General features: G+C 54.5%; 1 protein-coding gene across 3 annotated transcripts in view; it reads left to right on the forward strand.

Annotated features, from left to right (window-relative positions):
• The window catches only part of BMP1 (bone morphogenetic protein 1), an 83,828-nt gene that overhangs the window by 59,093 nt on the left and 11,589 nt on the right, over positions 1–13,146 (forward strand). For 2 of the 3 annotated variants that reach the window (XM_074940361.1, XM_074940364.1), the window contains exons 8-15: positions 2,167–2,282; positions 5,220–5,322; positions 7,059–7,175; positions 7,483–7,628; positions 9,963–10,158; positions 10,672–10,797; positions 10,997–11,157; positions 11,923–12,103. In XM_074940361.1, coding sequence (XP_074796462.1) covers positions 2,167–2,282; positions 5,220–5,322; positions 7,059–7,175; positions 7,483–7,628; positions 9,963–10,158; positions 10,672–10,797; positions 10,997–11,157; positions 11,923–12,103 — 1,146 coding nt within the window. Of the gene's footprint in view, positions 1–2,166; positions 2,283–5,219; positions 5,323–7,058; positions 7,176–7,482; positions 7,629–9,962; positions 10,159–10,671; positions 10,798–10,996; positions 11,158–11,919; positions 12,104–13,146 lie in introns of all 3 variants that reach the window. The other variant, XM_074940363.1, reaches the window with a different exon arrangement.

Here is a 13,146-nt window from a genome sequence, read left to right on the forward strand (position 1 = left end):
GGGGAGGGAGGATTCCTGCCCTGATGGAGGCGGGGCTGCCACGGGGCCTTACTGCAGATGCAGCTCCTGGAAAGCCTTAATTGACACTTGGATGCAGCTCACCCCTGGCTGGGTTTGAGGCTCTGGCTTGATGGCTATTGGAGCTGGGAGGCAGGGGAAATTGTTTATAGGAGAACGTTCAATCCATGGTGCTCTGCTGGAAAGGCTGAGACTTGAGGGGCGGGAGGGGGTGACACGAAAACTCTTGTAAGGTTTAATTTTCCATCTTAAAGTTGGGACTTCTGTTGCTGTGGCAACATGGCACCAGGTTGGGTTTCCATGGCTACTTGGGAGCTTCAGTCCAGGCTATTGATTTGATTGGAGGGGTGAGGGAGATGCATCTTAAAAAGGCCAGCGCTGCTATTTGGGTGACAAGAAGCAAAGCCCACAGACAAAAGACAAAGATTTCCCTTGGAGCAATGCAGCCAGAGGGGTTGGGGGTGTGTGTTAAACATCAGGTTTGGAAGTGCTAACTTCTGCAGGAATGCAGGGTCAACGCCCAGCCAAGGTGATTCAGCCGGGCTAAGGGGGATAAATTGTCCTCTGTGTGATGTGCTGTCTGGGGGAGGTCTTTGGGATGGGATCTTTGAAAGCTGCTGGTTGTTGAGCCTGATCCAAACATCCCTGAACTTTGCATTCAGATCTTGCAGCAGCCTCCCTCTGGGTGGGACGCCGGAGTCTGTGAGCGCTACCCAGGGGCAGAGCATGCACTCTGGCAGTCCAGAGAGGCAAGCCTGGCCCAATGCTCTGTCTGTACAGTAACTGGGAGTGCATTGTGGGAGCAGTTCCCAGGGCTGCAGAGTCCACCCTCTCCTTGTGCCCAGGATCAACTCCCCAGCACGCCTTCAGCGCTTTCGTGGTCCATTGAGCCGTTTCCTGTGGGCACTTGCCTCCCTCACCCTGTGCTCCCTCGGAATGGGCCTCAGGGTCCAAAGGCGCCTCCAGTCCCATTACAGCCTCAGGAGCCCAGACTGTTCAGAGCTGCTGGGCCCACAGAAGGAGGCTGGAGCAGCGCAAGAGCAGAGAGCTTTGGGGTATACCTGGCGCACGGGTGAGGTTCACCCTGGTTTTGCATCAGGACCACAGACCGGTCAGAACGCTGGGAGTTCAGAGTCAGACCCCAAGCAGGCCCTGGGGTTTCTAAGGTTCCCTATAGCTTTAGTTCCCCTCCACTACCCCAATCTATATAATCCTTCTCAAGAAAACGCCCCACACGCAACCCTGCGACCATCCCTCACTTGCACCAAGCTATTATTCGGGAGCTCTTCCAGCTTCTGCCCTCCTCCCACTGCTGCTCTTCCTCCCTGATGCAAACCGAGCAGCTCTGGACACTTCATTCCACCTGCTTCTGCTAGTGGTACCCGGCTTCCCCTGAGGTGCTGGAACTAGGGTGCTGGGGGGCAGGAAGGGGGGCTGCCGCACCCCTTGGTTGAAGTGGATTCCATCATCTAAAGGATGTTCGCGTCTATACAGCTTGTTCCATTGCCCCGCCCACCCAGCCATACAGCTCCTTCTGTCACAAACCCTTTCCGAAGCTTTGGCTCATCGTGCACCTTGTGATACGTGCCAGTAACATGTCCCCGTGTGTCTCCACAAAAGCCAGGAGAGACACTAAAGTCAGCCAGCCTGGATACCTTCCGCTCACGCTTGCAGAGCTGGCGGGGGAGGGGGGTGGGGGGGTGTTGCGGATGGGAAAACTCAAGGCACTTCTTTGGGTAGCGCTGGAATCGGAAGCTGGCAAGGGCAGGGAGCGGTTAGCGACACGTTAACCCTTGTAACAGTGGGAGCAAGTAGCTTGGATCCAGAGTTTGATCTTTGATATGTTGTCTGTCTGGGGTCTTCCTACCCTTGTGTTGGACTTCGGGGAAGACTGGAATAAAATTCTTTCATCTCTCTAATTTGGATGTTTCTTACCCCGATCCATCTGCCTCTCTCACTCCCTGCCCTGGCAGATTTATGGGAGCGTGGGTGGCAGTCCGTCGACATTTGTTCCTTCTGACCCAACCTGCTGTTGAAAGGGGGATCTGCTGTGGGGCTGCTGTGAGGGGTGCGATGACTTGGCTGGGTGCTGGGGTTGGCTTTGCTGCTGGGTTTTTAACCCTCCGTCCTTTCCTGTTTTGTCCCCAGCCTGTGGAGAGACCCTCCAGGACAGTCAGGGGAATTTCTCCTCCCCAGAGTTCCCCAACGGATACCCTGCACACGTGCACTGCGTCTGGAGGATATCGGTCACCCCTGGGGAAAAGGTACCAGAGCCCATCCCAAAAAGTCTGGGGTGGGGCGCACAGTTGCAAAGGGCTGGGGGTAAAGGGGTTAAACGAGGGAAATCCAGGTGTTGAGTGATGCTTTTCTTTCTTGTTCCTCCTTCTTCCTAGTCCCCTTTTCCTTTCTCTGTCTCTCCCCCCTCTCTTGTTCTCCTTCCTTCTTTTTTCTCCATTTTTCCCTTCCTGTCTTTCACTCTGTCCCTTTTCCCTCTCCCCTCTTATCTTCTCAGTACCCCCTCCCCCCCCCGCCCCCGGAGCACTGGATGTAATGCCACACAAATCGTCACCTTCTCTCCTTCCACACCTTTGTGCCCCTTGTGTGGTGGTTCCTTCCCCTACACACACACACACACACACGCGTGCACGCACACACACACACACACACACACACACACGCATGCATGCTCCTTTCCCATTGGCAGGTCAGCCCCAGCTTTCAGCACGCAATGTGGTGTTAGTTTTCTTATGGCCATACCTCCGCTCTGGCTGGCTGGCTGGGATCCCATGTTCTGGGAACTGTCTTGACAGCCGCAGCTATTTAACTGCACGCTCCCCAAGCTCCACGGCACGGCTCTGCGTAACCAAGGATCCCCTGGAAGGGCCTCGATACGGAGCGCTGGGCAGGGAGCAGAAACAGGGCGCGGAGCGGGAACCGCTCCTTTGCTGCACCCCATTGGAATTTTACCCCCTCCTCCAGTCTCATGCTTTCAGGGTCACCAGGCTCCTATCAGTTAGGGATGGGAAAGGCCAGGCGCCTTCAACGGGGGGGTTGGGACCATCCTTCCCTTCCCATACTGCCAACAGGAGAGGATCCCAGCTAGATCCTGGCTTGGGGGCAGGGGGGCAGGGAATGGAAAAGGTGTGAATCACTGCATTAGAGCCGCCAGAGCCATTTACTCTTTGGGGCAGGGACTTGTCGCTTTGTTCTGTGTCTGTACAGCGCCTAGCACCGTGGGGTCCTGGTCGATGGCTGGGTCTCCTAGGTGCAATCGTACTACAAATAGCCAATGATCATTAGAGCACTGAGCCCATCCCCCTTCGAGGACAGGGCACAGGCCCCAGAGCCGGGACATCACACTGATGTGCTGCTTCGCCTTTGGCTGTGCTTACCTGTGTGGGAGGGGCAGTGGGAAGGTGAGTAGCCAGCAGCTGGTGCCTCTTGGGGGTCCGAGTGCTCCTCCCCAGAGTGGGGGGTCACCGGAGAACAGGGATGGTTTGGGCCAGGACCTAGCCTGCTACTCGGGTCACAAGCAGGCGACCTTACTCTTCTAACAACCTGGTTCTCCCCTTGACCCTCAGGCCTGCGTAGCCGGGCACGGTGATTCAACCCTCCCCTTCTGCCCTGCCGTGCTGCCCACGCATTGTCCGTGCCACAGTCACTAATGGGATAGCCACACGTTCATGCCAGCTGGGGAGGGAAAAGGCCTTGTGGCCATCCCCAGTGGGGGATAGCACAGAGGCGTGGGCTATTCCCTGGGGCTTTGGCCAGCCCGTTAGAAATGTCCCAAGCGCAGGGGGGCTCCCAGCGCTTGCCTGGAGAGGGACTCAGAAAGATCTCTCCTTTGGGAAGCTTTTCCCCCCGATGAGCTGCCTGAAGGCCCAATCCAGAGCCTGCTGAAGTCACTGGGAAGGCTCCCAATGAGTTCAAGGGGTGTTGGATCAAGCCTTAATTGCTCCTCTTGTTCAACTTTACCCCATTCCTCTGAGTCAGACACTCTAGAGTTCCTCAACCCCCCACCCCGGCCTTGCTGTTTTCTGCCTGTGAATTGTGCCAGCAGACGGCTCTCTTGGCTTTCCATAGTTAGCAGCTAGCCAAGCTAAGCAGCTCTACGTATTTAGTGCCTCTGGCTGCCATATCTCAATGCAAGCACCTGTCCATCCCTGAGCCCTTCAAGACTTTGGAGAAGGACCCGATCTGACAGTGCCCACGCTTGGGTTGAGTGGTGATCTGGAGCCCAGCTCTGCAGCCTAGGCCCGTTTCTAGCGGGAGGGGTTAAGTAGCAGAGCTTTACGCAGTCACGATTGCCTGAGTTGGGGTTTCATTACGGACTCGTAGCTTGAACCTGGGTCCTCTCACATGAACCTGGGGCCAGTGCTTTGCCTTCTTGACACCCTGGGATGCCTGTGGTTCCCACCTCAAAAATCAAACGAAAGTCTGCTCTTTCCATTGGAGTTGCTGCCATTTATTCCACCCTGACGTTCAAAGCTAAACCCAGGGCCCGCGGCCTCCTGCGAACACTTTCCTGTGTTAACTGACCGCTTTCCTCAGCCAGCGGTTGCAGCGCCTAACGATGCTTGCCTGGGGTGATCACAATAACGGATGGGCCATGGGCTAGCTGCAGTGCAAATGCCCTGCTTTCGGAAGTTTGGGCCTGTGACTAGTGGTACCTCACTTGTTAGCTTCCCAACTTGAAGTGCCTGAATGGGCCGCGGTTTTCAGACAGTGCTGAGCATCCCCCTCTGCAAGTCGGACCCCCTGTAGGGTGTCTAGCCACTTCTGGAGGTGTGCAGGCCTTTGATCAAAGTGGCGTCTGGACATGGTGGCTACTAGAGATACCTGCGGTGGATGAAAGAACTTTAGTTGAGCAGAGGACGCGATTAGTTCATGACTGCACCCAGTGGAAAGCCCTCCTGCTGCTTTTGGGTTCACTCACTCCTCCTGAAGCCTGTTGGAGGGAGATGGCTGGAATGGCCTAATGATCTCCTGGATGCGTTTGAACCTGGGAGCTTCAGTAATGCAGCACAGGCTAATACCACATCAGCTCAAGGAGTAACTCTGTGAGCTGGCACCAGTAGTACGCTATCATCCTGTCATGGACGAGCCATCAGAGGGGGAGGAGGCACTCACTTGGCCAGTGTGTTACCATAGGGTTCCTCCGTGGTGGGGGTGTTTTAATCTCTGCTTGTTTTCCCTCTCAGATCATCCTGAACTTCACGTCCCTGGATCTGTACCGAAGCCGGCTGTGCTGGTATGATTACGTGGAGGTGAGAGACGGGTTCTGGAGAAAGGCCACACAGCGAGGTAACCAACAGGAATCTCGGGCAGGCGGGCCAAGCTATGCTGTGCAGCTGGAAGTCAGTCCCTCTAATGACCCCTTCCTCCACCATTAACTCCCAGCTCCAGTATGCTCTCCCTCCCCACATTCCCCGCCTTCTCTGCTTTATTTGCTTGTGGCAAGGAACTTTCCACAGCGATGCTGAATGACACACCTGCTGTCAGCCAGAGTAGGCAGAATAACCAGTGTCTTGGGCCTGGTTTTCCTCTCACTCACCCCATTGGTTCAAATGGGGATAATCCCAATTGACATGAGTGTGAGATCAGAAACTCACGCACAGAATCATAGGAACAAAATGCTGGAAGGGGCATAAGAACGGCCACACTGGGCCAGACCAAAGGTCCATCTAGCCCAGTATCCTGTCTTGACAGTGGCCAGTGCCAGGTGCCCCAGAGGGAATGAACAGAACAGGTAATCATCTAGTGATCCATCTCCTGTCGCTCATTCCCAGCTTCTGGCAAACACAGGCTAGGGACACCATCCCTGCCCATCCCGGCTAATAGCCATTGATGGATCTATCCTCCATAAACTTATTTAGTTTTTTTTTAACCCTGTTATGGTCTTGGCCTTCACAACATCCTCTGGCAAGGAGTTACACAGGTTGACTGTGTATTGTGTGACGAAATACTTTTGTTGGTTTTAAACCTGCTGCCTATTAAACATCAAGGAATCATCTAGTCCAGTTTCATAAACGACTGGTCTGAGGACCGGCGTAAGTCCCTGAGATCTCCCTGACATGGTTTAGGAAGGCAGAAAGCCAGTTCCTGGTATCAAAGAGGTTGAGAAACACTAACTAGTCCATCCCCCTGTGCCGAGGCAGGATTAAGTCTACCTAGACCATCCCAGACAGGTGTTTGTTTAGCCTGTTCTTATGAACATCCAATGACGGCGATTCACACCTCCATGTTCACCCACTTCTTCCAAGTGCTTTGCAAATGAAGCAAGTGCAACTCCGTCGACCTCAGTGGAGTGACCCCTGCATACGTGAGCGCTGCATGTGACCATTAGCAGATTAGCCTAATTCACATGGCCCATCTGGCAGGCAGGCAAGTCAGTCTCCCCATTTTGGGAAACAGAGGCACAGACAGACATGACGGGACAGATTTTGCAAAGATCTCGGCCCTCGTGCGCGAAACTCTTTTGAAAAATCTGGCCCTCGAAGACTCGCCGAGGGTCCCACCGCGAGTCAATGCTGGGAACAGAACCCAGGAGTTACTTGATTGCTAGTCCCCAGCTCGACCACTAGCCCATGTTGCCTTTAAAAAATGGCTGATTCAGACTTATGGCTGCACAAGCTATTTTGAGCCAACCAACGTAGGGGCCTGCAGAATTCCTTACCCAGGAACAAACTGGGTTTCCCCGGGGCAGGGGCCTTTCTGGTAACTTGCTCTAGCCCCAGAACTTGATCTCTATGACAATGATGACATAAATGTTCCCCAGAATTCCACATCCTTACATTCTGGGCCACTTCACCCCTCCACCCTGGAAACATCAGGTGTTTATGAAATTGCCATAGAATGGCCATTTTCCCATCCGAAACTGGCCGCGTTCCAGGGCCAACCAGGTATTGTCAGGAAGCGATGTTGCCTTGCCAAATGTTTTGCTCTGCAACGACAGTGCAGGGAGCAGAGGGAGTGAGCCGCTGCCAGCCGGCGGTAAATGCCGTCGAGAGATACCCAATAAAGCACGTGTCCTTCTCCAGGTAGGTTCTGCGGGAATAAGCTCCCCGAGCCCATCATCTCCACCGACAGCCGCCTCTGGATTGAGTTCCGCAGCAGCAGCAACTGGGTCGGCAAAGGGTTCTTCGCCGTCTACGAAGGTACCGGGCTCTCCCCCGGGACTGGCTGGGTCGCTCGTGTTGGTGCAGGGAGGGAGATGACTCCATGGGGGGAGAGATTCCACGCAGTATCTTAAGGGTTGCTTTTCTTTGGGGAGGGCTGATTAGGATTGTCAGTGCTAAGCCTTCTCCTGGGAATGGGCTGGGTGGTCCCAGGCCCTCCAGATAACTTTCTCCCCCGGGGGCTGCCCCAGAATGTGAGGGCGGGTCCTGGCAGCAGCATCACCTCTCCCCCAGGCAAGTGCCACCCTGCTGCTTACAGCTGGGCTGGCGTTACCTTCCCTTACAGCCATCTGCGGGGGAGAAATGAAGAAGGATAACGGCCACATCCAGTCTCCGAACTACCCAGATGAATACCGGCCCAACAAAGTGTGCACCTGGAAGATCACGATCTCTGAGGGCTTCCATGTGGGGCTCACCTTCCAGTCGTTCGAGGTATGGGCCGCATGAGTGTCCAGCCTGCACTGTGAGTGCGTGCAGGGCAATGGGGACAGGACACAGAGCCTTGACGCTCACCGTGGCCCGGATCCTGAGACATGCTGAGCCTCTGGGACTCTCTCTGGCCCTGTTGAGGCTGGCAGGAGCCCAACACCTCTTGGGATTTCACCCAAAACGTCACTAGCACCTTTTGCCTGAAGATCTCAAAGCGTTTCCAAAGCATTAATTAGTTAATCTTCGCAGGCTGGGTGAGGGGGCAGCATTTCCCAGTGGATAGGGCATCAGGCTAGGATTAAAGGTTCTATTTCTGGCTCTGCCATGACATACTGGGTGACCTTGGGCAAGTCACTTTCCTTCTCCCTTCCTCTGTTTCCCCATATGGGGTAATGGTCCTTTAAGCTTCCTGGAGGAAAAGCCCCATATAAGAGTTAAGTATTGCTATCTTGCCCATGGTAGAGCTGAGACACAGAGAGGGGAAGTGGCTTGGCCGAGGTCATTCAGCAGGTCAGTGTCGGGATTATAATGCGGAATGCTTGATTCCCTATCTGTTTATACCCCTTCTAAATCCTTTTGGCAGCACTGAGAATCTGAGCCCTAGATCAGTGCTTCTCTAGCTATCTGATGTGGGGGACCGGCATTTTTTCCCCCAATGTGCGCGCAGACCGGCAGCCAATGGCTCGCGGACTGGCACCGGTCCGCGGACCACCGCTTTCAGTGGCACTGCCTAGATCACGCCTCACTCCTGTTAACAGCAATTCCCATTAGGCTGCAGCAAACGCACACTCTCCTCTTTTTCACAATCCCCTCCTCTTACCCAACAACAGACAGGCTCACAGAAGTCACCACATGCCTCCACTCCGTAATCAAAGCCAGAAAACTGAGTCATCGGCACTCATCCGGAGTCACCCAGTGGCTCTTCCCGTTAGAACAGCATTCCTTAGCAACGAGAAACCTACCGGCGAGCTCGCCTGCAGAGACAGTCAGAACTTCCATCCCCTGGGAAATCCTGATATTGCAAAATTTCCTTGTTCCCGAAATCACATCGACAAGTCAAAATTTCCAAAAATTCCCACGAAATGAAATTTCAGAAACATGGTTTTGTGCTAATATCGAAATGACTTGTTGAAGGGCTTGGCTCTGAAGGAAGCATTTTGACTCTGATATGATATTAATCGAAATGTAGCGCTTTGCCTTATCGAAACAAAACGTGCCGATCATTTTTCATCCAAAATATTGAGAATACGCGAAATGTGTCGATTCCATTGAATTGATATTTTCCGACAGTAAATGGTCCCGCTGGAGGATTTCTGCCCAGCTCAGCTCTACAGCGGCAGGAAGCCAGCATGGGCTTGTGGTCAGAACCGAAGGGGGCAGTGAGTTGTATAATTGCACCTCAGCCCCACCTTGGAACAGCTCCACCAAGGCAAGCGTCATTTGCCTTTTCAGGGTCTATGTACGCTGCAGTGGAGAGGTCTGATTGCAGCAGGGGGTGCCCTCCCCGTGCTAGCTGTGATTGAGGTAGCTTGCTAAAAATAGCAGAGGAGACTTGACTTAGCGCAGGTGAGTCCATACCGGGGGTCCAAGGAGGGCTTGTATTTGGGCTGCTAGCCTGTGTGACCCTGTCTTCACCACTGTTTTTAGCAAGCTAGCTCGATGGACACTAGCCCAGGTACACGTGCTGCATTGACACCTCCCACGCTTAGCACAGACATGCCCTTACATGCACTTTACCTACCCCTTGTGGGCTTGCTTGTGCTTTCACAATGGTGTAAATCAGGCATCCCTGCTGAAGGCATTAGGATCATACCTGTATAGAAGTGGTTCACGGGAAAGCAGAATCAAACCGTGCATCCCCAACTTCCATTTTGTAGCTGCAGTACCATGACCCCCACTCAGACACCTGGTCTACAGCTCTCAGGCCTGGTTGCATGTCGAGTTTGTGTGCTGGGGTATGAAATTGCTCGCACCTTAACTGAACCTGTAACGCTTCTCCTTTGGGTCAGCTGAACTAGGTCCTACTCCCTTCTCTGCCACTGACCTGCTGGGTGACCTTGGGCAAGTCCCTTCCGTGGCTCAGTTTCCCAAATTTTAAAATGGGGGTCATGGTACCACCCCTGCCTGCTGGGCTGTTGTTGAATTGCTTTGGGATCATTAGCTGGAAGGAGCTAGAGCTGCCAGGTAAAACCACAATGGTTTGGGCCATTGCTACTGGATTTGGGAGCTAACCTCAGCAGGTGAAGTTGCCGTCTGGCTGATCAGGCCCCTGAGCAGCTGAGGGATCCTTGGGGGCCCTCCGGTGAACTGATGTCTTGCCTGCTCCCCCTATCCCAGATCGAGCGGCATGACAGCTGTGCCTACGACTACCTGGAGATCCGGGATGGCAGCACCGAGTCGAGCAGCCTGATCGGCCGGTACTGTGGCTACGATAAGCCTGACGACATCAAGAGCACTTCCAACAAGCTGTGGATGAAGTTTGTCTCGGACGGCTCCATCAACAAGGCTGGCTTCGCCGTCAACTTCTTCAAAGGTACCGGAGCTGCCTCCACCTCTCCTCTGCTGGCGGCGTCTAGAGCTCATGTGGCAATCGGACCCTTTCTTCTGAGCCTCCTGGTGTATGGGGTGGGCTTGGCACAGCAAGCCGGGGCGGATGGACTCTGCTTGCCAGTGGGAAAGGGGCAGGCTGAGCTGTTTCCCCCATGTCAGCTGCGAGAAGCTCTTTGGCTTTAAAATCTCAACCTTTATCCTTGGGTTTCCTGGAGCAGAGGGACCAAAAGCAAGCCCAGTCCAAGGTACGGTCCAACCCTCTAGCAACTGGCCAGGAGCTTAGCTTGTTCAGGGGCCTCTCTCTTTCCAGGCCACTGTTCTTCTCCTGAGTGCCCGACTGGGGCTGCAGTCCCCCGGCCAGCTTGGTTCCTGTCCTCCATGGGGGGGTCTGAGAGTGGCACTGCCCCTCTTGCTGGCCAGCGCCGAGACGTGGCCCTAGCAGCCCTTTCCAGGTGTCCTGCTCCCAAACCCTTTCTCTGCTTTTGTCCCCTTGCAGAGGTAGACGAGTGTTCACAGCCCAACAACGGCGGGTGTGAGCAGCGCTGCGTGAACACCCTGGGCAGCTACCGGTGTGCCTGCGACCCTGGCTATGAACTGGCTTTGGACAAGCGCCGGTGTGAGGGTCAGTATCTACGGGCAGCCAGGACCCTTCCCTTGACCCTGCTGACCGCTCCAGAGCTGTAACTGCTCTTCCCCGCTGCACCTAGCCCTGCACTGCTCCAGCACACCCATCCGCTTCTGAGTGGTGCCTGGCCTAGGACAGTCAAAGTGTCACACAGGGGGGAAGCCTGGCCAATGCTCCCATGCTTTGTACCCTTCAGCCGCCTGTGGAGGCCTCCTCACCAGACTCAATGGCTCCATCACCAGCCCTGGCTGGCCCAAGGAATATCCGCCCAACAAGGACTGCGTCTGGCATCTGGTGGCGCCCTCCCAGTACCGCATCTCACTGCAATTCGAATACTTCGAGACTGAGGGGAATGACGTGAGTACCAAGGCTCCATCTCCTTATGGGAGGAGCTCCTCCTTTGTGAACTCTTCACCACCACCTGCAAAAGACCAGCTTGCTGCGTCTCCGGGTGCAGATCCTCGCAAAGTTTTAAGCCCCTCCATGCATGGTCTGGGCTTGGGGGGAGACACGGCTGCAGAGGGAGGTCAGATGTTCATTTCTCATGGTGGTACTACGTCCTGGAAAGTGCGTGGGTCAAAGCCAATGTAGTAGCTCTCAGAGGAAGTGAGGGACTTTTCTACACCAGGTTGGTTGTTGCACGAGATTCATAGACTCTAAGGCCAGAAGGGACCACAGTGATCATCAGAGAACTTCCCTGAAATTCATTCCTGTTTGAACCAGAGCAGATCTTTTAGGAAAACATCCAATCTGGATTTTAAAATTGCAGCTGATGGAGAATCCACCACAACCCTTGGTAAATTGTTCCAGTGGTTAGTTACTCTCACTGTTGAAAACATACCCCTTATTTCCAGTCTGAATTTATCTAGCATCAGCTCCCGGCCACTGTCTAGCGAGGGCCGATACATTGGTGCAAAGCTTTAGCATGCATGTGTGCACTGCTGTAAATCGTGACTGCCTCCCCCCATTGCTAGTCACTTTCTGCCCACTGTAGACAAGCCCTGAGCTCAGTGCTCTAAGCCCTGCTCCAGATGAGCAGCTGGTCAGCTCCTGCTGGCTGCCTCTCCTCACCCCATCTCAGCCTGGCTCCTCTGTCTGTCCTCTCCACCCTCACCCCAGCAGGTTTGCAAATATGACTTTGTGGAGGTGCGCAGCGGGCTGTCGGCCGACTCCAAGCTGCACGGCAAGTTCTGCGGTGCCGAGAAGCCCGACGTCATCACTTCCCAGTACAACAACATGAGGATCGAATTCAAATCCGACAACACCGTCTCCAAGAAGGGCTTCAAAGCCCATTTCTTCTCAGGTAGACCCACTAGCCTGCGGCATGGGTGTCCTCTGTCCCTTCACCCCCACCCTATCGCTAACTACCTCCAGCCACTTACCTATGCCTAGAGGGTGCAGTCCCCAGCCCCTTTCACTGGAGGACACTCTGCTGCCTCCAGGAAGTTCTATGCAGATGCCTCCCCCTCTCCAGCTGCAGCTGCACTGGAGAGCCAGGGAGGAGTGGGGAAACATGTTCGAGGTTCTGCAGCTCATTCCAACTAGGAGCAATGGCCAGATCCTCAGCTGGTGAAAACCAGCATTGGTGCTACACTGATTTACACCAGCTGAAGATTGGAAATTAAAAAAAACAAACCTACAACTAAGGCTATCTCAGTTTAATAGGCAAAATCTCTGTCCCTCTGGAGTCAGTTCCTGTGGCATCACTGTATGCTATGGGGCGTGTACAGTGTATGGGCTGCAGTCTGCCCCCCGTTCCACGGATAAATCCAGAAGATGCTGAAGTGGCTGCAGGTCTGCACCAGTGTACTGGAGATGGGAATCTAGCCTAGTGTACCTGGGCCCAGATCCTCAGGTATTCAGGCGCTGAACTCCCATTTAAAACACTGCGAGTCCGGTGCCGGACTGTCTTTGAGGATGTGGGCCTCGTGGCTTACTCTGGTCCTGATTCCGCCACCCTCGCTCACGCCAGGTGTGCTAGGGCAGTCAGTGGCACAAAGGCAGGACTCACCATGAGTGAGGGCAGCCCTGTGTGTGTCAGATACAGCCAGCTACCCCCGGGATGAGCCCGGGCAGCCCCAGTGGATCCCTCTGCGCCGAGTTCAGCAGTGACGTAAAGCTCCGCTGTTACCGGGGTGAGTTATACGCATTGGGCTAAATTCGGCTGTCAGCAACATGGCCGCCGCTCCCGTTGACTGCTGCGTGTGGCTAAGGATATGTCCATATGGCAGACAGGGGATGGCAAGCTCTAAGTAAGGGATACGTGCCAGCTAACACGGCCTTATGCCCGCTCATGCCTATGGGCCTTCATTGGTTTCAAAGAAACTCCCCACATGACTATTCCTC

The sequence above is a fragment of the Natator depressus genome, chromosome 26, assembly GCF_965152275.1.
Source record: "Natator depressus isolate rNatDep1 chromosome 26, rNatDep2.hap1, whole genome shotgun sequence".
In the NCBI taxonomy this organism is placed as follows: domain Eukaryota; kingdom Metazoa; phylum Chordata; order Testudines; family Cheloniidae; genus Natator; species Natator depressus.